Raw genomic sequence first — 26,751 nt, forward strand, 5'->3', positions numbered from 1 at the left:
CCCGGAGACACGCCACTCCTGATAGGCGGAGGCCGGCAGTCTCTGAGTCTCCGATTGGCTTAGGTTCACCATCACACCATCCCCTCAGGCTCCCGGCGGAAGCACGGGGTGCCAGACTGTCGATACCACACGGTAATTAGTACTGGCTCGCATCGCTTGGGCCACCCTCCTTATAGGCACTGTTTTCGGCCTCCGAGCCCTGTCTCGTCGCCAACCCCGCCAACTGTCGTTGCAATGTGGGGGGTGGCGGCCGGCTCGCTAGGCAGTGACAGCACTGCGCGTGCGCGGGATGTGGGGGGTTCTTTCCCCGTCGTGGGTTCTCGCGCTGCCTCCCACACGCCATTGCACCACGTGACCGTGGGTGGGGGCTGAAGAGACTCGGGTGGTCTTCTACGCCACGGTGTCCTGCCAACGTGGGTGCAGCTCAGTGGTGGGAGGAGGTTGCCTTATGGTGTGGCATAAACCTGGCTGCCATGGTACCATCAGAATGTGGGCCTGCCCCCATGACACGTTGGCGTGGTCAGCATGCGGCATGCATCCTTATGACATCAGCCAGAGGGCCTTTGTCGCGTCTTGGGGTGGTCTCGCCCCACAGCATCACGCCTGATGGGGTGGGGGGCACTGCGCTGTCCCACAAGCCCAGCCAGTCTACCACCACAGGTACAACTGCAGGCACAAACGTCAAACTGTGCCTATGATGTCTCCCAACTAGTGACAATGCTGGGCTTGAAATGTGCAGCCTTCACTACAATGTCTTCATTTCACATATGGTCCTGCATGGTAACCCACTGGTGTATGTGAATAGGTTAAAAATAAGGGAAGGTATAACTCTCCATCCTGCAAACAAAGCGAGTAGCCCACACACTCACGGGTTTGGAAAGCAGTATCCTGCATGATTCCCACTTGTTACCTACAATGCAGTAAGAGCTATGCACACACACATGCTCCTGGTGCAATCAGACCAACTAACATCACCTTTTGTGGCATAGAGTGATTGCTTGCAGCACTCAGAAAGGATTCCATGGCATTGTACAACTGACTGTTTGTTCTGCAAGGGAGTTTCGCATCCCCTGAAGCATTGCTTTAATAACTGCTGGAAGTGGGATGCTTGACTGGATGGATAACTAGTCTGAGCTGGTATGGGAAGTAATAAATTTCAGTTTTAGTCTATTTTTGAGTCAGTCTATCTTAATTTTTTCCCTCCTAGGTTTTTGGAGCTTAAAATGAGCATGCATTTTATTTTCATACAGGATTCTGCTAGAAAGTCCTACCCCTCCCTTATAGCAGTCCACTACTAAAAATAGAGGTGCTTTTTGCCCTTTAACTATGCCATTTCCCCTTCATTGACCTCAAATGTTAAGGAAGGGCAAATGGAAAAGAAATGTCAATATAGTGTTTACTCAAAAGTAATATTGAAGGATTTAATGTATTAATATTTGGAAGAAGTGTTTGATCCTTGAAGTGTGCAATTATATTTATCATGATGTATTCTCAATGTGATTAATGGGTTTTAGCTGCAAATTTCCTATTGATAACTGAAGAGACAAATAATTGTTCGGAGGTTTGGAAATGTCCCCCTGTATATGTAGATTTGTCCATGTTTAATCCTTGACCTCACTCCCACACACTCTGAGCAGTGATGATATATTCAATTAAATATAAGTGGAGTACAGCGAGCACTCAGGCCAATGCTTCTTTGATACTACTGGCTTTGGTCTTGGGAGTAATAAGAGAGTGACACCCATTGTGCTGTGGCAAGGCTATTTTTCTTTTTTATTTCATAGCCCCAGTCATATACCATAGGTCAGGGTTATAAAAGGTTATACTCCTGTGATGGCACATCACTATGTACAAACTCCAGTGGCTACTGTTTTTCTTCCCATTTCTGATTTTGTTATGAAAATCAAAATGCAAATAAAACATATCAACTGAAACTCATCCCAAATAATAAGATATGCCTTGTGCATACGAACTGAGGTCCTGTCTATGTAACCCACGCACCTCCTGGGTGTGGTGTGCTGTCCTATCTGGTAGCACTGAGACCACTTAGAAAAACAGATTAATGAGTCTGGCTTTTAGCTCATGCAGTAGAGGCTCATGTATTTAGTTCCAGAGGTCCCAAGTTCAATCCTGATGGCTGGGGTTTTGTCAGTGTAACATCTACATTAAGGAAATTCACATCAGTATAGTTATACCACTACAAGTCCCTAATTTAGGCATGCTGCACCAGCACAAGCTGGGGCTGACACCAGTAAATTGCCCCGATCCCAGTGCAGTGTGTCTACATTAGAGACTTGCACTGGCATAACTTCATCAATATAGATATGCAAATAAAAATTTCATAGTGTAGACAGGATATAATCATAAACCATTACAAAACTGTCTTTGAATCTGCAGACAGCTCAAAACAATGACTTAAAGGAGTGATCTGCCTACCCCCAATTAATCTAATTGGGTGTTGATGCTTAAAACTACTTATAACAGTTTAAATGTAAGAATTATTTCATTACTGATTATTTTAGCACATGCAAGAGGGAAGGAAATAAAATCTACAGGAAGGAATGGAAAATGGGAGCTTTTTGAGAGGGAAATGCAGACAGGAAAAGACACAAAGAGAGGGAAGAGGGAGAGAAACAGAAAAGAGGGTGGGCAAGAGAGAGAAACAATGGGCAGAAATATCAGTAATGTGAAACTTGGTCAGATTCCTGACTCTTACTGAATGATCCTGAGTATGAAAACAAGATACTGAATAGACCAAGTTCTCTTCTTGAGGCCCCCTGGTGCGTATGAAGGTAACAGTTATCCTGTGTTTAGTGGATCCAGAAGTGGGTCAGCATTCAGCCCTTAGACCCTCATTCTCTGTGGTACCATTAGGCCATGACAATTGCAGCTATAAAAGAGACAATTAATGCAACTATGAGGGCTGGAATTAGACGATTGTGTTTAGTAATAGTTTCAGTTTCAGAGTTACAGTTGGGCCAACACACATGCTAGCACAATAGCCATTGATGCTGGCACAGTTGGATCTTTGACTGCTGAAGCACTTAGATACTATCGTGATGGGCACTGTAGAATCCCCCAAGATTGATGAAGGAATTTTTCCTCCTTTTCTGCTTCCTCCTAGGAGAGCAAATATGTCAGATGGAAAGCTCTTGGAATGTTCTATTGTAGCTTCAGAGAGAGGGGGAGATCTTACACTAAATGTAACTTAGTACAATAATCTGAGATAAGTGATCCAGTGAAATCAAAAGAATAAATTATAGAAGACAGATCTGTGAATACATTTTTTTAAATCTCCATTTAAAACAAGGGGGATAACATGTGTCTTCTTTTTCTAATGAAGAAGATCTCCCCAGGAACAGATCGGACAGCTTGCCTGCTTTCGATATAGGTGAGATACTTGATCATTAACTCTTCTATAATGTTTGGATAATTATGTTTTCTCTCTCACTTTTGATGCCTCTAAATTGCTTCTTGTGTAATTATAGTTCATGTGGCAACCGTAACAACTTTCATAGTTAAGAAAAAAAATGTTGTTGCAAGGAATTTTATTTTAAACAAAATGAGGAAGTTTCAGTTTGCATTGTTGCATGTTATACATAGTTGTAATCTGCCCGCTTCTATTACAAGTTCTTGCTCTTCAATGTAACTCATTAATAACATTTTACTATGTATAGCTGATAAAGATATATGTTTTATATGTGTATACGTATATGAAATGCACCTGCAGTAGAACCTCAGAGTTACGAATACCTCAGGAATTGAGGTTGTTTGTAACTCTGAAATGTTCATAACTCTGAACAAAACATTATGGTTGTTCTTTCGCAAGTTTACAACTGAACAGTTTGAAACTTTAATATGCAGAAGAAAAATGCTGCTTTTAACCATCTTAATTTAAATGAAACAAGCACAGAAACAGTTTATTTACCTTGTCAAATCTTTAAAAAAAAAAAAAAAAACTTTCCCTTTATTTTTAGTAGTTCATGTTTAACACAGTACTGTACCACATTTGCTTTATTTATTTATATATATTTGTCTCTGCTTCTGCCTGATTGTGTACTTCCAGTTCCAAATGAGGTGTGTGGTTGACCAGTTAGTTCATAACTCTGGTGCACGTAACTCTGAGGTTCGCTGTGTCTTTCAATCAATCAATTTAGCACACTTCACAACAGAAGAGGTTAAGGAAAAATTTGGGCAAGAATATTGGGAGAAACGTGTGTTGTTATGTAGGGACCTTTAATAACCCAATAGAGAAGAAAATCTGTTTTTAAGTGTTCATCCAATTAAGGCTGTAATGTAGTTTTGAAAGTACCAGGCAGAGAGTAAAAGAAACACACACAGAGATGTAGAAGGATGTCAATTACCCTTGCAAAAAGCAACAGAGGGTCCTGTGGCACCTTTGAGACTAACAGAAGTACTGGGAGCATAAGCTTTCGTGGGTCAGAACCTCACTTCTTCAGATGCAAGTAATGGAAATCTCCAGAGGCAGGTATATATCAGTGTGGAGATAACGAGGTTAGTTCAATCAGGGAGGGTGAGGTGCTCTGCTAGCAGTTGAGGTGTGAACACCAAGGGAGGAGAAACTGTTTCTGTAGTTGGATAGCCATTCACAGGCCTAGTCTTCACTTACCGGCTGGTCCGGAGGCACGCAATCGATGTTCTGGGATCGGTTTATCGCGTCTGGTTAAGACGCGATAAATCGATCCCGGATCGATCCCGGAAGTGCCCACAATCGGCGCCGGTACTCCAGCTCTCCGAGAGGAGTACGCGGCGTCGACGGGGGGAGACTTCCGGCCGCGTCTGGACCCCGGTAAGTCCGGACTAAGGTACTTCGAGCTGAATTTGCGTACCTTAGTCCGAAGTCCGGACTAAGTGGGGACCAGCCCACAGTCTTTGTTTAATCCTGATCTGATGGTGTCAAATTTGCAGATGAACTGAAGCTCAGCAGTTTCTCTTTGGAGTCTGGTCCTGAAGTTTTTTTGCTGTAAGATGGCTACCTTAACATCTGCTATTGTGTGGCCAGGGAGGTTGAAGTGTTCTCTTACAGGTTTTTGTATATTGCCATTCCTGATATCTGACTTGTGTCCATTTATCCTCTTGCGTAGTGACTGTCCAGTTTGGCCAATGTACATAGCAGAGGGGCATTGCTGGCATATGATGGCATATATAACATTGGTGGACGTGCAGGTGAATGAGCCGGTGATGTTGTAGCTGATCTGGTTAGGTCCAGTGATGGTGTTGCTGGTGTAGATATGTGGGCAGAGTTGGCATCGAGGTTTGTTGCATGGGTTGGTTCCTGAGTTAGAGTTGTTATGGTGCGATGCGTGGTTGCTGGTGAGAATATGCTTAAGGTTGGCAGGTTGTCTGTGGGCGAGGACTGGCCTGCCTCCCAAGGTCTGTGAAAGTGAGGGATCATTGTCCAGGATGGGTTGTAGATCACTGATGATGCGTTGGAGAGGTTTAAGCTGAGGACTGTAGGTGATGGCCAGTGGAGTTCTGTTGGTTTCTCTTCTGGGCCTGTCTTGTAGCAGGAGTCTTGTGGGTACACGTCTGGCTCTGTTGATTTGTTTCTTTATTTCCTTGTGTGGGTATCGTAGTTTTGAGAATGCTTGGTGAAGATCTTGTAGGTGTTGGTCTCTGTCTGAGGGGTTGGAGCAGATGCGATTGTACCTCAGTGCTTGGCTGTAGACGATGGATCGTGTGGTGTGACCGGGGTGGAAGCTGGAGGCATGAAGGTAGGCGTAGCGGTCGGTGGGTTTTCGGTATAGGGTGGTGTTAATGTGGCCATCGCTTATTTGTACGGTGGTGTCCAGGAAGTGGACCTCCTGTGTAGATTGGTCCAGGCTGAGGTTGATGGTGGGGTGGAAGCTGTTGAAAGCATGGTGGAATTCTTCCAGGGCCTCCTTCCCATGGGTCCAGATGATGAAGATGTCATCAATATAGCGTAGGTAGAGAAGGGGCATGAGTGGACGAGAGCTGAGGAAGCGTTGTTCCAGGTCAGCCATAAAAATGTTGGCATATTGTGGGGCCATGCGGGTGCCCATAGCAGTGCCACTGGTCTGGAGGTATATATTGTCACCAAATTTGAAATAATTGTGCGTGAGGATAAAGTCACAGAGCTCAGCAATAAGTTGTGCTGTGTCATCATCAGGGATACTGTTCCTGACAGCTTGTATTCCATCTGTATGTGGGATGTTTGTGTAGAGAACCTCTACATCCATGGTGGCTAGGATGGTGTTTTCTGGGAGGTCACCAATGCATTGTAGTTTTCTCAGGAAATCTGTGGTGTCACGAAGATAGCTGGGAGTGCTGGTGGCGTAGGGTCTGAGTAGGGAATCCACATATCCAAACAGTCCTTCAGTGAGAGTGCCAATGCCCGAGATGATGGGGCGTCCAGGATTTCCAGGTTTGTGGATCTTAGGTAGTAGATAGAATAACCCCAGTCGGGGCTCTAAGGGTATGTTGATTTGTTCCTGTGTTAGTGTAGGGAGTGTCCTGAGTAGATGGTGCAGTTTCTTAGTGTATTCCTCAGTGGGATCTGAGGAAAGCGGCCTGTAGAATTTGGTATTGGAGAGTTGTCTGGCAGCCTCCTCCTGGTAGTCAGACCTGTTCATGATGACAACAGCACCTCCTTTATCAGCCTCTTTTATGATAATGTCAGGGTGGTTTCTGAGGCTGTGGATGGCATTGCGTTCTGCACGACTTAGGTTATGAGGCAAGCGATGTTGTTTTTCCACAATTTCTGCCTGTGCACGTCGGCGGAAGCATTCTATGTATAGGTCCAGACTGTCATTTCGACCCTCAGGAGGAGTCCATGTGGAGTTCTTCTTCCTGTGTTGTTGGTGGGAGGGTATCTGTGTATCAGTGCGCTGTTCAGTGTTATTTGATAAGTGTTATATGATACTTGACACCAATTACCCTTGCAGTTATTAGAAAAATATTTTTTTTTCTTTTTATCAACCGTTTCCTCCCAGGAAGTCAAACGTTCTGTAACATACAGAGTCCCAGTCTGTGACTATCTCTCTGTCTTTGCAGTGATTCCATTTGTGCTCCAGCATCATTGATGATGGCAATCCTACCCTGGGAGTAGGATTTCATTACCAACATCTAAACTGGAGAAAGCAAAAGCAGTGAAGACCTGGGAGCAAGTGAGAAGTGTGAGATATTTTAACCAATCCCTTTCTTAAGCCTGATGCCACTTTCATTAAAACAAATTTGTTACTGAAAATAATTTATCCCAAAGGAGTTGCATATTTTGCATCTTCAACCCAAGGTAAGGTCATTGCCCCAGGTCAGTCTCTGAATGGTAAGGTGAAAAAGAGATCCACCAGCCAAAATTAAAACTGTATGTTGTATACTGATATACATTTTTTAAGAAGCTTGTAGAAAAAAATCTATCCATGCAAGCTTTATATGCATTTTAATGGAAAACAAATGGCAATATAGTGTTTACTCAAAAATAATATTGAAGGGTTTAGTGTATTAATATTTGGAAGAAGTGTTTGATCCTTGAAGTGTGCAATTATATTTATCATGATGTATTCTCAATGTGATTAATGGGTTTTAGCTGCAAATTTTCTATTGATAATTGAAGAGACAAATAAATCATTGTTCGAAGGTTTGGAAATGTCCCCCTGTATATCTAGATTTGTCCATGTTTAATCATGATCAGCCTTTGAAATCTTTGTATTTTCTATGCCTTGGTGTCCTTCAGATACCTGGTTGCTAGAAGCCCCAGAAATACCTAAGACATAGATAACTAGCAATTAAGAACAAGTCAAATTGTAGGACTGTTTTTGAACAACAGATGTGCGCTAAAAGTGAAGATATTAATTGGATCCATTCTTCTGATTTATAGTTGTTCTGTTAATCATGTTGCTGCCTCCTCTGAGCATCCTGTTGGGATTGGCTGCCTGCTGTTCATCCTTAGATAATGGTTTACTGAGGACTCCACCAATGGGATGGCTGCCTTGGGAACGTTTTAGATGCAATACCGATTGCAAAACTGATCCTGGAAACTGCATCAGGTGAAATAATTGATCAAGAATGGCTGTGAAAGACTTCTAAATATCACAGTTAGGAAACTTCTCAAACTTTGTGCTAGCTATAATAGGACGTTGGTGGCTAGATGCCATAGTGATAGGGGTAATATAAATGCCAACGTGGATTTAGGTAAGATTTTAGGATAAGAATAAATCCAGGTTCAGTCAGTTACACTAGATTAAAAGAAGGTTTTGAATAAAAAATTCTCAATTCACTTATTTTAATGTGTTATTTACAAAAGAAATGTAATACTTTACTCCTCAAAGGAGAAGGATGGTTGAATAGCTGTTGTAAGGTGGCCTCAAGTACAATAATTCTAGTCCTGCACCATTTACTGAAGGTTTTTATATTTTTTTTCTTCCCCTTTTTTCATCTGTCTTTTGTTCAAAGAATTTTTGTAGGATTTAGTTTTTCCCCCTTCCACATTCTCTTATGAAGAGATGTTTATATTATTGTCCCTATTGTATATACCAATTTTTATTCTTTAATCTTAAAATCTCATTTGTGGAAGCCTTCATGGACTTCCTAGATCATTGTGACAGGTTTCAGTGGTAGCCGTGTTAGTCTGTATCCGCAAAAAACACAAGGAGTCCTTGTGGCACCTAGAGACTAACAAATTTATTTGGGCATAAGCTTTCGTGGGTTAGACCTCACTTCATCAGATGTATGAAGTAAAAACTACAGGAGCAGGTATAAATACATGAAAGGATGGGGGTGCTTTACCAAGTGTTAGGTCAGTCTAACAAGATAAATCAATTAACAGCTGGATACCAAGGGAGGAAAAATAACTTTTGAAGTGGTAAGAGAGTGGCCCATTATAGAAAGTTGACAAGAAGGTGTGAGTATCAGTAGGGCGAGATTAGTATTGGGGAAATTAAGTTTAGGTTTGTAATGAGCCAACCACTCCCAGTCTTTATTCAGGCCTAATCTGATGGTATCTAGTTTTCAAATTAATTCCAGTTCTGCAGCTTCACGTTGGAGTCTGTTTTTGAAGTTTTTTTGTTGAAGAATTGCCACTTTGAGGTCTGTTATTGAGTGACCAGAGAGACTGAAGTGTTCTCCTACTGGTTTTTGAATGTTATGATTCCTGATGTCAGATTTGTGTCCATTTATTCTTTTGCGTAGAGACTGTCCAGTTTGGCCAATGTACATGGCAGAGGGGCATTGCTGGCACGTGATGGCATATATCACATTGGTAGATTTGCAGGTGAATGAGCCCCGGATGGTGTGGCTGATGTGGTTAGGTCCTATGATGGTGTCCCTTGAATAGATATGTGGACAGAGTTGGCACCAGGGTTTGTAACAGGGTTTGGTTCCTGGGTTGGTGTTATCTCGTTAGACTGACCTAAAACTTGGAAAAGCACCCCCATCCTTTCATGTATTTATACCTGCTCCTGTATTTTTTACTTCATAAATCTGATGAAGTGGGTTTTAGCCCACAAAAGCTTATGCCCAAATAAATTTGTTAGTCTCTAAGGTGCCACAAGGATTCCTCATTTTTTTTGCTAGATAATTGTGTTTCCTACTTTGAAAGGTACACATCTATCCCAATATAACGCAACCCGATATAACACGAATTCGGATATAACGCGGTAAAGCAGTGCTCCGAAGGAGCAGGGCTGCACATTCTGGTGGATCAAAGCAAGTTCGTCATAACGCGGTAAGATTTTTTTGGCTCCCGAGGACAGCGTTATATCGAGGTAGAGGTGTATTGAGACAAAACCATAGTGTTTCACTGCTGCCATTTTGGGAGGTGGCCTAAATTTGTCTAAAAAAGGAAGCTGGAAATGCTGTTTCTACAACAGGAAGGAAATAATGTTCGTGTATACAACTAGAATCAGAACAGAATCAGCTAGGAAATATTGAGAGAACTCCCTCTACTGTTATATCTCAGAAATGTTATTGTTAAGAGCCTGCTTCAGATTAACTGAGGGAGAGACTATTCCTCATTGTTTTGTATTAATAAATACAAGCAAAGCAAGCTGAACTTTAGACTTGAAACTAAAAAGGCTAAGTGTGTCAAATACTTAAGTGTTTTAACATTGTTAAGATCATAGTACTTTCCTATAATTCACAGAACAGGAAATGTTTTATGATCAACTTGGTAATGCTTGCACAGCAGTAGCCAAGGAGACAAATATTTTGGTCACTTCTATAACCCTGACAGAGAACCTAGCTGAAGATGGAAATGTTTTGGCCAAGTCCCATTTTTTCTACCTGTTAAGTAACTAAAACAATGGTTGATCTTTAAAATGGGAAGGTTTCTAAATCCAACTATTATAAGGCAGGGTACTATGAGATTACTATACCATGTAATATAAATTAAATACAACTTTTGATTTCCAAAATGTTTCTTTGAACACCCCAGATAATCCTGGGAATAATCCTTTCGAAAGATGTTTCAGCTATTGAGATGTTAAAAATTATTCTTAGAATCCCATCTATTGATAGGCATCCATCTAAAAGTCACACTTTTACAGAACATTGAAAGCAATACAAATACTCTGAACTACACATTGTGTAGACTACACTAGTCTAAGATCAATTCCTATTCTATCCCCTTAACATACCATGTTAGACTGACCTCTTCAGATCTTATAGACCAGTGGTCTATAACCTTTTTACATCCAAGATCACTTTTTGAATTTAAGGGCAACCCAGGATCTATCCCGTCCCTTCCCCGAAGCCCTGCTCACTCCATCCCTCCACCCCCGTCACTCGCTGTCCCACTCACTCACTTTCACCAGTCTGGGGCAGGGGGTTGGGATGGGGTGCGGGCTCTGGGATGGGGCTAAGGGGTTCGCAGTGTGGGAGGGGGTGAGGGGTGCAAGCACTGGGAGGGAGTTTGGATGCAGGAGGGGACTTTGGGCTGGGGCAGAATGTTGGGGTGCAGGAGGGGATATGTGGTGCTGGCTCTGGGAGGGGGCTCAGGGCTGGGGTGCAGCCTTCTGCCAGGCGACACTTACCTCGGGCGGATCCCGGGTGGCGGTGCAGCGAGGCTAAGGCAAGCTCCCTGCCTACCCCGGCCCCACACCGCTCCCGGAAGGGGCCAATGCCCCCCTGTGGCCCTTGGGGGTGGGGGGCACATAGCTCCACATACTGCTGCTCTCTGTAGGCACTGCCCCCGCAGCTCCCATTGGCCATTTCCAGCAGGGGTGGTGCTTCCAGGCAGGAGCAGCGCGTGGAGACCCCGTCCCCACATGGGGCCACAGGGCTACCCTTGCCACTTCCAGGAGCGACATGGGGCCGGGGCCGGCAGAGAGCCTGCCTTAGCAGCAGCCCTGCTACACTGCCAGAGATTGGGATCAACTGGGAGAGTTTCTAGAATCAACAGGTTGGTGATCACTGTTATAGACTAAGAATAGAATATCAAGGTTGGAAGGGATCTCAGGAGATCATCTAGTCCAACCCGCTGCTCAAAGCAGGACCAATCCCCAGACTGATTTTTGCCCGAGATCCCTAAATGGCCCCCTTAAGGATTGAACTCATAACCCTGGGTTTAGGAGGCCAATGCTCAAACCACTGAGCTATCCCTCCCCCAAGGAGGGACAGGTTACTAAATATCTGGAAGGGATACCTTTAAAGAAAAGTTCAGGAGCGGGAAGAAGTAGTGCAGGTGAACCAGAATTGAGCATTTTCCCTGTAACTCTGTTCTGAATCAGTGGCTAGCCAGCAAGGTATGAAGTGGCATTGTTCGGTTGGAATTGCCATTTTTCTGAGGAGATGTAAAGGTGAGGTCCTGACCCTTTGAGGTCCCTGCAAACACACACAAATAAGCAAAATGTAACATTTCAACAATTTTGTTAATGCAATCTTCTGTTTTTTACCAGTGAGTATTTGATCAAAAGTATGGCAGACAAGATGGCAGAAGATGGATGGAAGGAGCTGGGTTATGAATATGTGAACCTTGATGACTGCTGGTCTGCAAAGGAAAGGGATTCCCAGGGCAGGCTTCAGCCAGACCCAGATAGGTTTCCAAGTGGAATTAAAGCCCTTGCTGATTATGTAAGTTTCTCACTGTGGTATCTCAGATGTAGGTGCTAAAAATGCAATTTTCTTTTGAACGTAGTTATTTAAAGAAACTGTTTTTAGAAAAGGTTACGTATAACTTACTGCAAAATTCACTTAAATGACAACTAATAAATGTCAAGCTACTTAGCTGGAAAAATTACAGGGAACAGCTTAATTGTAATACATGTGAATGATTCTGCGCATATCTCTAAGGGAAATACATATTGGATTTTCATTGTGCCTGCACATATAGATGATGATCAGTGGACACTTAGGGTTAATCAATGTTATTCCTTAGGAATCTATTAACATGCTCTGGGTTAGAATTGAAAGGAAGGTAGATATATTTACAAATGAGCAAAGATGCATTATTCTGTGCAGTGGGTCAGTTACACAATGTGGTTGTGTACAGTGGAACCCAGCAAGGCCCCAATCCTGCAGAGTTTCACGTGTGCTTACCAGTTTAGACATTTGGGTAGTTCCACTGAAGTCACTGATAAGCATGTGTGTGTTTGCAGGATGGAGCCGTAGTGTGTATTTGGAATGAAAACCATATTTTGCAGAGAGGCAGGGATCTAATGGTTAGCATAGAGAACTGGGAGCCACAATTCCTGGTTTCTGTTCCTACTTGTGCCACTTACAGTGCGACATAGGGTAAGTCACTTAACCGTTCTGGTTTGTTTCTACCAAATGTGTATAACAATGCTTACCTACATCCTAATCCTTGTGAACTGTTTTGAGATCCTTGCATGAAAGGCAACATATTACTCCAGATAATTAACCTTTTAACTATATTTTTCATCATGAATCCAAAGCAGCCATTACTGCACAACAATCAGCTTTTTAGGACTCTGGTATGCAAAGGTTCTCAGAACATCATTGCCAAAATAGGCAGAGACCTCACAAGAGAGCATCCAAGAGAAATCTAACTTCAGAAAAGTAATGAAGATGTTTAACAAACAGAAGAGAGATTTAGTATCAATGGGTATTAGAAGACAAATACGCTGGAATCATAAACTAATCAGAATCACTTTCATTTGCTTTACCAGATACATTCAAAAGGGCTGAAATTTGGAATTTATAGTGACATGGGTAACTACACCTGCAAAGGTTACCCTGGGACCACACTGGACACCATTGATACAGATGCCAAAACATTTGCAGAATGGGAAGTTGACATGCTGAAGCTTGATGGCTGCTATTCCAACTCATCTGTTAAAGCAATAGGTTTGTTTCTTAGGTTTAATCTTTGAACAAGGGAAAGACTAGCTCAGGAGTTTTGTTTTGTTTTGTTGTTAAATGAAGCTTCTTAAACTTGGATATTCCATTTTTAAAAAAGCCTGTGAAATCTTCAAGTTCTGTGAAGTAGTAGGTTTGCTTTTCATCCCTGTTATTTCATCTCCAAATAATTTAAATTTATATGTTTATCAGTTTTGGGTGAATCTAAATTTAGATTCATTAAGCTCAGTATTGAGTTGTGGTGTCTCATGATCTTGTTTTATCTGAATGAAGTTTCCGCCCATCCCCTCGTAATGCAGCTTTTAGCTCATTTTAAGTAGCTACTCAAGAAACAAGATTCAAAATAAGGCCCTTGTTTTGCAGTCCCTGAGCACTCAAACTTCCAGCTGAAGTCAACAGGATTGTGCCCCTCTCATTCTGGGTCTGCTTCCTACTGCCTCCCCATCTCTCCTCTCAGTCTCCTTCTCGTTTTCAATATAGCATTTTAATAGGAATATTGGTCATGTCAGCCCATCACATCTAGTATTTTGCCTCAAATTGCAGCCAGTAAATGATGCTTCCGGTGAAAGATTTTAAAAACTCCACATAACAGATCCTGAGCATCCTCAAAAGATGTGCAGTGCATCTCCCTATGTTTAAGTTCAGATCTGTAGCCTTAGCATAGTGTTCTAGTGCTTGTGGCCTAGTAAGTTTTAAAATAGTCATAAATTTGTTCAGCCAAATTCAGCTTACTCAAACAAAGCAAAGATACTAGTCCTCGATGAGAACAATGGCCTGCTTTCCAAGTTGTAAAAGTCAACCGTTTGTGCTGAAGTCCTGTTCAAAAAGCGTTGTCAAAGGCTTTTGGTTTTTTTAAGACAACAGAAAAATATATTTTTTCCACTCACTGATAACACAGAATGAATGAAGGGATTTTGCTAGAGCTCCAAAAATATAAATAAAAAAGTTTGGGAGCAAATATGAAGCATTGAATATTTTTGTCTCTTAAGGTCCCGTTGTATTACTTTTGAGGGAATAAAGAGGTCCAGAGTGTCCAGGGTATTTAATATGACTCTGTCATTGTCCAGCATTAACAGTTAACATAGTTTGGAATAGAGAGACCTCAGCCTGCCTAGTACCATGACAAACACACCAATAAAATCTTTTTAACCTTTTATTAAAGATATAAAAAAAGAAGTAACACAGTTATGCAAACTATGAAATAAATATTTTATTTTAACAATATCCCTTATTCCCTTTCCCTTTAGCTGTAGAGTTACTAAAAGAAAAAAAACAGTTTGTTTTTCTTTTTGTTAAAACTGTCCTTTTAGGGAAACAAGAAAAAGTTTGTTGAGATGGGCTGGAGCTGTTGCTGTTGTTGTTAAAGTCAGATCCCATTTTCTAAAAAACAAAACAAACTCACACAAATGAGGAGAGAAAAGAATAGGAAAGGCGGAAAATGCAGCTTCTGGCGCTGGTGTTGACTCTCACTTGCTGTCTCACTCCTAGAGAAACACAGGCATGGCAAATATCTAGTTAGCCACTTTGTGACCTGGCAAGCTTGTACCAGCATCATCCTGTTTACTGCATTGCTTTCACCTGCTTCTTTGGTCACAGGCTTATAGCAGTGTTGCAAATATATGGTCTTGGCCAGCTAAGTCAGACTTTTATTAGACAGATGGCAAAAGAAGGAGGATAGGAAAGAGAAGAAACAAGGGATATGGGCGAGGGTGACAAAGCCTCACATCCCAGGTGATATTCAGGATTTAGTTAGTGTAGGTGGTGATGTCCTTTGGGTCCCTCTCTCTCTGGCCCTGTCTCACCATGAGCTCCATCAGGATTAGGACAATGAAGGACCAGTGGTGTAACAGTGAGTCCCAGGAGACAGCCTTGATGGTAAAGCTTGCTTCTTCCAGTCCTCTCATCTCCCAGTCAGCAGTGGTTGTTAGCCTGCAGCACTTTTCCCCCCAAAGTCTTTCCTTTTAAAAAGGGAATGAAGGGTGAAATAGCCCATCCCCTTATTTTATCCAGCAGTCAGGCATAATTTCTGACATCAGTTTTGGTCCATTGATTTCCAGTTCTACACTCCTCTTGTTTGCGAGGCATGTTCTTAACACAGTCCTTGGATTATATCAGTGTAAGTGTTTTTGTTCAACTAGCACAGTCTGTCTCCCTTTTTCACCTTTTCCCATCACCATTTCTTGTTACAGTAGAACCTCAGAGTTACGAACCCCTCAGGAATGGAGGTTGTTCGTAACTCTGAAATGTTTGTAACTCTGAACAAAATGTTACGGTTGTTCTTTCAAAAGTCTACAACTGAACATTGACTTAATACAGTTTTGAGACTTTACTATGCAAAAGAAAAATGCTGTTTTCCCTTTATTTGATTAGTAGTTTACTTTTAACACAGTACTGTACTGTATTTTGTTGTTGTCTCCACTGCTGCCTGATTGTGTACTACCAGTTCCAAATGAGGTGTGTGGTTGACTGGTCAGTTCATAACTCTGGTGTTCCTAACTCTGAGGTTCTACTGTATATGTTGTTGTTGTGACATTATGAACTTTCACTTCTTACAATTGAGCTCACAATTAGAGTAAGTTTGAAGACCAAATTATTACAACAGTACATTTTTATAAAGTTTTATAAGCACAAGAAAATAGGTGTTACAAAGCCAACTGTTCTGAAACCTACATTCAGTATGTATATAATGAGTGCTAATGGAGACTGTTTGTAAAATTGTGACTCTTGATTTGTTTTAAATAGGTGAGTCTCAGATAGGGTAAAGAGGACTGTGCTCCCAGACTGTCATAGTAGGTGCTTAGCAATGAAAGATACTGAGGGGGCAAGATCCTGTACTTGCAGCACCTCTTTTCCCAAAAACGTATTCACACGTGTAAGGGTTTTCAGGAACATAATCTCTTCAAGATGTTCAGTTTTCTGCTGGTCTAAAGAAAGAGACTCCTTGGTTCTTTTCCAAACCCAGACTTCCTTAATGGCAACTCAGTACAATGCTACTACGCCATTCAGCTCTTTTCTTAAACACTGGTTCAGAACTATAAGATTATTCCAATCCCACATCTATTTTGGAAAAAAATCTGCCTCTTGCTGAATAACATGAAAACAGGAATATACAAAAAATGGTTTTTCTTACATCTGCAGAAACAGTCAGTTTGGGGCAAGCGTGATCATAAATGGTAACTTTGTAAAGGAAACCTTTAATTAGCCATGTTCCATATATAATTCCTGTTCCAGATGTAATTCACCAAAGAAGAGTCTCCACTCTTATCTTTGTAAAACAATAGCAAGTGAAAAAAACTAGAACACTACTACTGTTGTTATGTAATATGTTAATATTGCCTTGCATTAATACCCAATACTCAATTTTGTTTAGGCTACCCAAAGATGAGCATTGCTCTGAATAAAACAGGAAGACCTATCGCTTACTCATGTAGCTGGCCAGCCTATGAAGGAGGGCTTCCCCCAAAGGTATCTCCACTGTCTGATTTTATTGTATTACTCTTTAGCTGACAGTATTTAGCTAATTGGGACCTCTTGACAAATGGCTGGAACATATTTGAATGAACTGCACATCACCCAGGCTAGTCCTATTCTATTCCATTCATTTCTGCATAGTGGCACCACCTTGTTAGATGAACAACCTCACTGCACTAATGAAATACCAAAGTCTTCTGCTTTTCAGATGCTTATAGGAGAAAGCTGTACGTTGTAGATACCAATCTCTCCTATTCAAATTATGGGTATGACATTTGAAAATAAAATAACCTGGCAAAGATGTCTGCTCTTCTCAATTTACAAATGGCAACTAAACCACTGTCTTAAAATCAGTTGTTCTTCCTTTGGAAAAATCTGTTTGAGAACAACACAGATTAATGTTCTGTGCTAGGGAACATTTTACTTCTTTACTCCTTTAGAAATTTAGAAAACCCTATTTGCTTTTCTGGAGAACAAGTCAGCTGCTTTGTTTTTTTTAAATGTTTTATATCAATACCTTTGGTAGTGGAAAATACCACTTAAATATAGTATAAACTGTAGCAAACCGGTATTTATATACATTGTCCTTCCCCATCTACTTTTGTTTGTCTGACAGCTCATAACATGATATTTCACAGCCTAGTAGTTCCAGTTCTGAAGCCTAGTGATCCAGTTAATTTTGCACCAGATGATTGTGTCATAATGGGGAGAGTGGACTTCTGCTATTGTTGACCCACCACAGCAATAAGTGTTGGTAGGAAAGCAGCAGAATAAGAGGGGAGAGAAGGAAGGGAGGGAAGAGGGAGAACAGGAGGCAGCCGAGAATGGGAGTTGTTGAAGTTGCTCAGAGATTTATAATGGCAGTAGCAGTTCTGGCACAAGAAACAGGTCAAAGGTGTAGAATAAATGTAGTTTATTCAGTGGCTGTAGAAATAAAATAATTTATTTCATGGATGTGATGATCACATATGTAGTATACATATAAATATATTACTTATGTTTTTATTAAGATAAATTATACCGTACTTGGTGACATTTGTAACCTCTGGAGAAATTTTGGTGACATCCAGGATTCCTGGGAGAGTGTTCTAAATATTATTGAGTGGTATGGAAATAACCAGGCTAATCTGCAACCTGCAGCTGGCCCAGGAAGATGGAATGATCCAGATATGGTGATGTTATCTTTTTAATATTTTGTTTTCTGTTGAAATGTAAATAGAGCCTGATAAAAAGGTAATTTAGCAAGACTTTCTATAAGACAGCTGTGAACAGCCAATGGACAAGACTGATACTATGCACTTGTGCATAGAAAACATGTCCAGCAGTTAGAGCAGGGACAGAGTCAGAACTCTTGGGATCTACTCCTGCCTCCATCACTGACTCACTGCATCATTCTTTTTATCTCAACTTAACCATCTTCAAAATGGTATAATACCATTAGAGGTATTTATAGCATGAGATAAGTATAGAGATAAGGTGGCAGCTCAGTAGTTAAGGTTGCACTGTCTTTGCATTTAAATCTGATATAGAGAGTGTTCACATTTAACTATCTCAGGAAAAAAAATTCAGTCAGAAATTACACATGGATCTCAAGCCAAAATGGTTTTTAATCTTAACTCAGAATTTCCTATTAAACATTTTGTAAATAACTAATGTTCTAATATTTTTGGTTTAAATCAGTAGATACATATTTGCTACCTTAACTTTTTTATCTAGGAATTAATGTTTGTAAAATGCCTTGAGATCATCTAGTGAAAGATGTTCTACATGAATGCCAAGTATTAGGGTGGTAAAAAAAGCTTTTCATACTAAAATTATAATGCCTCATCAGTGCGACCCTTGGGTTCATTACCTATATTAAAAATAAATATCTAACGTAATAGCCATCCCCTTGTTAGCCACCCCAGCTACTGGGTGGAAAATCCCTCTCTAGATTTGTCTTGAGATCAAACGGATATTTGTTCAGGAAGATGAACCTTGCAGGATGCTCTCAGTCCCAGCAAAGTTGGGCATCAGAGGGAGCAAGTTACAGCTGGGGAGCTTCCATGGTGACTGTCTTGCCTCCTGTTCTTAAGAGTTCAAACCCAGGGAGTGTCAACAAGAGCTCTTCAGTTTCTCATCCAACTGGATGGTACAAGCAGCATTCTTTCAGGTTGCAAGTCTCAAAATTAGATAGCGCTTCAGAAATTTAAAAATCCAGTAATTTAAATTTCACCTGTCAGCAGAATGAAAACCAGTGTAGTGAATGGAGCACTGGTGTAATTTACTCACAGTAACCCACTCCACAGCACATTCAGCACAGGTAAAGCATCCAAGTGGCCTGCAAGGATATTCCTGAGTAAAGCACATTGCAGTCTGACCAAGGTGTGGAACACCAGAGCCGGCTATGCATAATAAAGAAAGACTGCAACTTTTTTCTTAAATCTTGGCCCACGGTAAGGCCTCTTTGTGCCACTGGAATGTAGCAAAGAAACCTTAAAAGTTTCTTTAAATGGACAGCAGAGGATTGTCTTGGCATGGAAGAATCTTCAGATGATTTAGGGCTGGCTACATTGGCTGTGTATCATCCTTCCCAGCCTAGGGAGTAGGGCCGGAGCATGCTGCACTTCAGCAATCCCAAGAGACTGTTACAAGCTGGAGCAGGTCTCAGGCTAGTCTAACTTGCACTGAAGGACAGTTCAGTCCCTAGCCAGCTCCAGGATAAAGGTACTTTTGCTGCCTCCTCTCAGCGGTGCTGAACTCTGCTTTGTTGCTGCTGGGGATTTAGCCCCAAATATGTAGTGGAGACCTTCACATTGTGCAGCAAGGGCCCCAAATTCATAGCAGTTACTTTTTGACCATGAAAACATACAGTTGGATTGTTATACCACCAAAGTGATTTATACTTTGTAATTTACTTACTGCAATGCTTTACCAGTCTCTATTCCATCATAGCAACAAAAAAGACCACAGCATTTGATGATGGTTTACCAGAGGAGAGGGTTTTCCTGCAGTTCAGTGCTGCGAAGCCTCCTGGTTTATCAGGCTTCCACTTCAAGTTGTCCCTATAAGTAGCTGTGTTGCTTGAGGGCATAGTTTTTGCCTTCCTTTATTAAACCCAACTAAAATGTTAAGCCCAAGGACTGGCTGCCAGCCAGCTGTTCTGGTGGGCCTGGTGTTGGCCATGGCTGCTGCTACGGCTGCCTTGGGGCTGGCCGCCGGTCAGCTGTTCCAGCAGCCACTGCTCCAGAAGCCTTGAGGCTGACAGCTGCTACAGCCCTGCCCCAGAAGTAGTCACGGAGGTCCCAGAAAGTTAACAGAATTCTTGATCTCTGTGACAGAATCCTACCCTTAATTATAATCGGAATGCCAATGGCATGAACATCCAGAATGCTTTATGATCTCCTCTAGTTGTGACACAAACATGTTTAAGAGGAAGGGTGGCAAAGTGGAACCATGTGTGACCCTGGCTGGGAACACACTTGAGGTAGCTACCAAAAACTGCTCCCCAAAATAACCTAGCAAAAAAATATTGGTAAACATTTAAACAAATATATTACAGTCAAAGGGAGGCAATTAAGGTAGCCTTTCAAAATCTGAATTGCTCACTCACTCTGGGGGTGCAAAGGGAGACAAGTACATTTTAATGATGGGCTGGTAAATTTAAGATAATTTTGCAAGTCTGCACAGAGGTATTATGGAAACAGGATTTTGTGATGAAGGAGAAGATATGGTTCATTCTGAAATCAAATTTTGGGACAAATGTTGTATAAAAGACAATTCAAGTAACAGTCCAGTTCTGCAAGCTTTAAACTATTAACTTCAGTAAGATTTCTGCACATAGAGGATTTGCAGGATAATGCGCTAAATTGTAATGTAGTTGGCTTTTGGTGTATATTATCATTCTTTTAAGAGAGTCACATTTGCAGTACCCCTAAGAGCCCATGTCATGTGCCAGGACACTGGGATCTTGGTTTGTGATTAGGGCTCCTAGGCGCTACTACAATACAGACAGTTTCATTTAACAGTATCTGATTTATTTCAGCTGATTATTGGTAACTTTGGCCTGAGTTATGAGCAATCAAAAGTGCAGATGGCATTGTGGGCAATCCTGGCAGCCCCTCTCTTTATGTCCAGTGATTTAAGGACAATCTCTGAGGATGCCAAGCAAATCTTGCAAAACAAGCTGTTGATTTATATAAACCAAGATTCTCTGGGGATTCAGGGACAGCGCATTATGCAGGTACCCAATTTGCTAGTTGTCTACTCTCTATATTTTTGTTTGGTTTGATTTTTAAATGATGGTTCTGCTGTGCCCCATCACCAAGCTCTGCCAGAAACTCACACTTAACAATATGAACTTTATCTTGTATTTCCCCAAGAAAGGAAGCTTCAGAATTTTTCATTTTTAAAACAGCCTTTCCAGTCCTTTGGTAATAAACGTAAGTTGTAGTGATTTGTTTTTAATCACTTATTTAATGTTGCTGGAAAGGTTGAGGAAAGATGTGTTAATCTACACCCTCCTATAATTAATTACTTTTCCTGCCACTCTCTCCTCCCCCTCCCTCTCTGCATACATAGGTTACACATTCATTGGATACATATGAATGGAATTTACACCCATTTTATGACCAGTTTACACATAAGTAACTTACACTGCCAATTACATCACTAGTGAATTTGGCCAAGACACTTCCACAGGAGTTGCACCAGCTTACATCCAGTCTAAATTTTGTTAGCGTTTTTTTATTCTATCAGTTTCTATGCTGATGTATACAGCTTCATATAATGTTTTCCTTTCTTGGAGGCTGAGAACATCACTTCATCCAGTATCAATTTGGATTCAAGAACAGTGTAATTCAAGTGGCGATTTACTGAGTTTCTCTGCCTCTGCTTACGAGTAACTTTTGTCCTTGTTTGTGTGACTTTCCTCTAGATCTGCGGATTGATCACAATACATGCTTAGAGTGCTCTTAGGCTCTAGAGAGAGTACCAAGAATTTCAAAAGGAGGATGGGGAAAGTGGGTCAGTTCATTTTACCATCATATCCAGTATGAGAGCCTGAACTCTTGTCATATCCAGCCTGAGAGCCACACATAAAATGGGAAAGCTAGTATTTTATTGCATAACCATCAGCAAATGCTGCTATGGTAAATACTCTTCACCTCTGCCTAGGTTGGTCTCTACCCATACATCCTGCCATAATGATAAAACTACAATTGTTTCAGGATTACCACATTAATGAGATGTCTCAATCTCTTAAAAGTTACACAAAGCAAAAGACGTGTACAGTCTAGCCTTGTCAATTTTAAGAGTTGATTTAGTTAAACACACAAATGTTCTCTCTTCAGGGATGAAAAGGTATCTGGAAACTTACTATAATCTTAATGGATGCAGTGTCACATGGTGTTCTCAATTAAGTAAACAATCCTACTGACAGCAACAGAGTTGACACAGTGGTGCTACATGGATGCAGTAGAATGGAATAACACAATCTTTAGCTGCTGCAAAATGACACCCATCCGCATCAACGGGTGGGAGAAAATGATGGGGCTGGCAGTGAAAGGGGGACAGTCCCAGTAGCACTAGAGGGAGACACTTGCCAAGGGACAATAGGTAGCTCCTCCCACTGGGAGTCTCTGGCACCGTGTAAGAACTATGCTGACCTTTTCCTAACTGCAAGCTACTCTCAGATATCTGTGCCCTGATTGTGCCCAACACTCCAGCTGCTCATTAGATGAAATATGTAGGGCTTTAACAGTAGAGTACGATAGGGAAGCGTTTGGTCCTGACTGCCTGGAATGGCAAATTAATTTAGATGCCTAGAATCACATCAAGAAAAATGTCTTATGTGATAGTTTGAATGAAACACTGGATAAATAGGACCCATGTGTAGAAAGAGATTAGAAGTAAGCAGAACTTTTGATTGTTTTACTCACTATGGAAAATTATTTGGAACTGCTGGAAAGATGGGTGGGTAATCATATAATTGACAACAGTGGATGAAGTGAAAGTATAAACATATTCTTACAGATTAAGTATAGAATTGTATCTACCATGTAGCTGCACAGGCAGAAAGCAGAACCAAGGAACTTCATACAGTTGGCACACTGTCAAGAAAAAAATTGTAACACTTAACAGCATTGGAATAGATACAGGCTCTAGGCACTGGAATTTTTTTTCCCCAGGTAAAAAAAACTTACTTGTAGCACTCAAATTGAAGTAATCTATTTTACCTATTTTTAGCAATTTTCTAGTTCTACAAAGGCAATAAAACTTTTTAAATATAGAGAAAGTAGGATAATTATGTAAGATAGTTGCAAAAAATGTGCACAAAACCAACACTGATGCTGTTGCAAAACATAGTAGATGCACAAAATCAGCAACACTAGAAATGAATACTGGAGCATGCACGCATCCAGCACCAATACCTACTGATTGAGCGAACATTTGGTTCAACCTGGACAACATATAAAGATCAGTGTGTGCCATTCAGTTCTTTCACAAAGCTAGCTGTCAGAATCAGAGATCATTTACTCATTTTACTACATTCCCCCTTCACCTATTCTGGGAGAAAGTTATCGATTATTCCCCCCCAAAATATAAAGATGCTCTTTATTAATAAGCATAAGTGTCCATCACAGAACAAATTCATAAGATTATAAAAAAATATCGATAACAGCTTGCTTACATTTTTAAAACACCTGGAATAGTCAGCATTTTGATCCCTGCATACCTTCCATTGTTGTGATGTAAAAATGCGAGCAGATTTATGCTGCCAAACACAGCAAGATATAATATTTTCTTAAGACAGTCTTATTTGGCTGTAGGAGGTCAACTTACTGTAAGACATTCAGGGCAGGCACTTGTCTACAGTACCTAAGGGTATGTCTACACTAATAAAACCCCAGCACTGGCCCTTGTCAGCTTACTTAGGCTTGCAGCGTTCAGGCTGCGGGGCTGTAAAATTGCAGTAGACATTTGGGCTTAGGCTGGAGCCTGAGCTCTGAGACCCCACAAGGGAGGAGGGATCCCGAGCCCAAACATCTACCCTGCAATTTTCTAGCCCTGCGAGCCTGAGTCAACTGGCATGGGCCAGGCACAGGTGTTCTATTGCAGTGTAGACATACCCTTAAATACTTTTAGTTGCAGTATAAGTAACATCTGGAATCCAGTGAATCCCTAAAGCAGCACCTCTCACTTCTATTCTCTGAGGGAATTAATAGCTAGGAGAGATGGCCCATATTTTGTTCATCTACATCAGATCTGTACCCCCATCACATCTATCGCAGGGATTTCACTCAGCTTAAGTGCAAACTAATAGTAGTGCTACTTTTAAGGTAATTATATAGTGGTGACAGTTTCTGTGAATAGTATTGTAAGCACAAAGGGATGTGTGTGACTTCCATGTATCCAGTTTCAGAAATGATGATGCAAAAACAATGAAAATGAATTCCTACAATATACTTCTATTTGACAGTGGCGTCATTTTGAAGTATGGAAGAGAATCCTGTTCAACGGACAGTTTGCCATAGCGGTTATGAACAATGGCACAGATGGAATGCCAAGACCTTTCACAACCAATTTAGCACTACTGGATATCCTGGATTGCAAGGAGGGATACAAGATCTATGATGTTTTGGAGCACGTGTTCTTAGGAGATTTTGCCCTCGATACAACTATTAACATAAAAGTTACTCCAACGGGTGTAGTCTTGCTGTTTCTCAGGCCTCTGTGTTCTTTCACCTAATTTACAAAACCAATCTTGAGAGCCTAAGCACTTGAACTGCAATAAAGAGATGTTAACTAGGGTAATTACAATGGCATTCACTGTGGATGGGAGCTAATGTACAGGAGCTTTGTAGCAAAGAGATTTGGTATCAGGTGCATTATCGAAAATACATTTGAAAGGGCAGTCATCTTTCAACTGGCACTAGACAAATAAGATCTTGAAGCTGCTTGAACTGCTACTGTGGGTTCTAGATTAGCAAATACCTGGCGGAATATGTTAAGGTTGAGCCTGCAGAAGGGAAGAAAAACAGCACTTTCAAAGCAGTACAAACCAAGTGGCTGATCTTTGTTTTTTCAGGAACATCTTGTTTTAAGAATGAGATTTCTCTTTTTACAAAAAAACACATTGAATGCTACAGACCTTTCCTTTGATCTCCCCAAATATAGATGGTATGTATAACTTTATTTAGAGAGATGGCAAAGGCCGTCAGACCTGAAATATGATATTCTCTCCTTTCCCCTCACCCTCTTTTCTTTTTCTTAAGTGAGTTTGTTTCAGAATGTTCCCCAACTGATAATTTCTTCACTATGTGCTTCATAATTAAGGCTGCAGTCCAGTTGGGGCTAAATGAACATACGTGGTTCTTATTAAAATGACAGCCACATATATGCAGCCTGAGGAAGAATGTAGTCCTTAAACTTTTGGCCTTTGTGCCACGTGACCCAAACAAAACAAACTTAAGATGCTGGGGTTTTGCTGCAACATGTATTTAAGTAACAAAACGTGACATTTGCACCTCCATAGTCTCCCTTCCTGCCAGCTCCATACTCATGAGCCAAGAAAACACAGGGACTGACAGGCAGTTTAAGACTATGCAGACCTTTCTCTGGAGCACTGGTATTTATGGAGTTTTGTTAATAACAGGGTATTTCGAATACAAGTTGTTTGGCAGTGGGATGGGCTGTGCATTCTATTTTGGGCCTATCAACTTTGATGAGCATCTTTTTAAAAAAAATTACTGCATTATTATTCTCTATATAATAAACTGAAAGGCAACATGCGCTAGTGGGCTAAAACCACAGGATTGAGAACCAGGAACTTATTACCCCTGCTTTGCCCCCGGACGTGCTTTGTGGCCTCAACTGGTCTATGCCTCGGTTTCCACCTCTGTAAAATAAAGTTCTGAATGCTTTCCTACCTCACAGGATTGTAGTGAGGACTGATTTGTTTTCAGGTAAATTAAAATGCACTTTCTCTGTAAAGTTTTGACTGTTAGGCTTTTGATAAGTTAATTTTATGCATTTCCCCTTCAGTTACTCCAGAGTTAATAGCGTAGTACTGGTTTAGCTGAGGGAAGAATCTGGCTTATAGTAATTACTCCTCATTGTATCTATTCACTCATGTCTAAAAGTTACACTAGTAAGCAGTTTAAATATTTTAATTTTCATCTTATGCCATTTCATCTTGTTATACTTAGAGTCAAGGAACCCCTTTTTTATTGTTCAGCTGTAAATCAATAAACCGGGTAATGAAAAGTCATAATTACAATTATTTTGAATGGAACAAATAAAGCGTTCTTAAAGCAGTGAGGTCACTTCTCAGAATTCATTCATTTAGAAAGACACTGAAATTAAAGTAGGGATGTTTAATACATGCAAATTAAATATTGTTCTAATCAGAATATGTATGAAATACATGTGCATGAGAGTTTTTAAAACCACTTATAATCACAACCTTAGCTCATGTATTTTATTATTGAGAGCATAGTATAAATACTGCTATTTAAATTAGGATTCAGAGGGTCCTGTGGCATCTGAAGAAGTGAGGTTCTTACCCACGAAAGCTTATGCTCCCAATACTTCTGTTAGTCTTAAAGGTGCCACAGGACCCTCTGTTGCTTTTTACAGATTCAGACTAAGACGGCTACCCCTCTGATAAATTAAGATTGTTATAGCAAAAGAAAAAACTAATAGTGTCTCTGATTAAATCAAATGGGAAAAAAGTTTTAATTGTACAAAATGATCAGCTATCTACTATGGAAAGTTTGGGTAAGTGCTAACGCCATACAGATATGGAGAAAACTTTCAGTACAATAGTTATTCACTTCAGCTTTCAGCATGTTCTTCACCCAAAAGATTTTAGTTGAAATGTAACACTACTGTTCTCTCATACCAAAGACCAATTGCTAGAATTAAAGAAGGAAAGAGGAAGATGTAACTTTAGAACTTGGGCTTCAGACCATTTACTTTGAGTTGATTCAATCGACAGGGCCAATT

The 26,751-nt window shown here is 40.9% G+C and overlaps 1 protein-coding gene across 11 annotated transcripts; it reads left to right on the forward strand.

Annotated features, from left to right (window-relative positions):
• On the forward strand, positions 1–26,060 carry LOC101940500 (alpha-N-acetylgalactosaminidase-like). Of its 11 annotated transcripts, none has more exons than XM_065558847.1 (11): positions 16–132; positions 3,344–3,391; positions 5,647–5,735; positions 7,036–7,157; positions 7,859–8,027; positions 11,874–12,048; positions 13,104–13,281; positions 16,664–16,758; positions 17,775–17,936; positions 20,789–20,986; positions 24,224–26,060. In XM_065558847.1, exons 5-11 carry the CDS (start codon positions 7,873–7,875, stop codon positions 24,491–24,493), a joined length of 1,233 nt encoding a protein of 410 aa, XP_065414919.1. In that variant the 5' UTR covers positions 16–132; positions 3,344–3,391; positions 5,647–5,735; positions 7,036–7,157; positions 7,859–7,872; the 3' UTR covers positions 24,494–26,060. The 11 variants fall into 11 exon arrangements, with proteins under 11 accessions (XP_005306797.1, XP_005306800.1, XP_005306801.1 ...); XM_065558849.1 differs by having other exon boundaries at positions 117–176; XM_065558848.1 differs by lacking the exon at positions 16–132 and adding an exon at positions 1,008–1,137.
• Positions 26,061–26,751: the final 691 nt, after the last annotated feature.

The sequence above is a fragment of the Chrysemys picta genome, chromosome 10, assembly GCF_011386835.1.
Source record: "Chrysemys picta bellii isolate R12L10 chromosome 10, ASM1138683v2, whole genome shotgun sequence".
NCBI classification, from domain to species: Eukaryota; Metazoa; Chordata; order Testudines; family Emydidae; genus Chrysemys; species Chrysemys picta.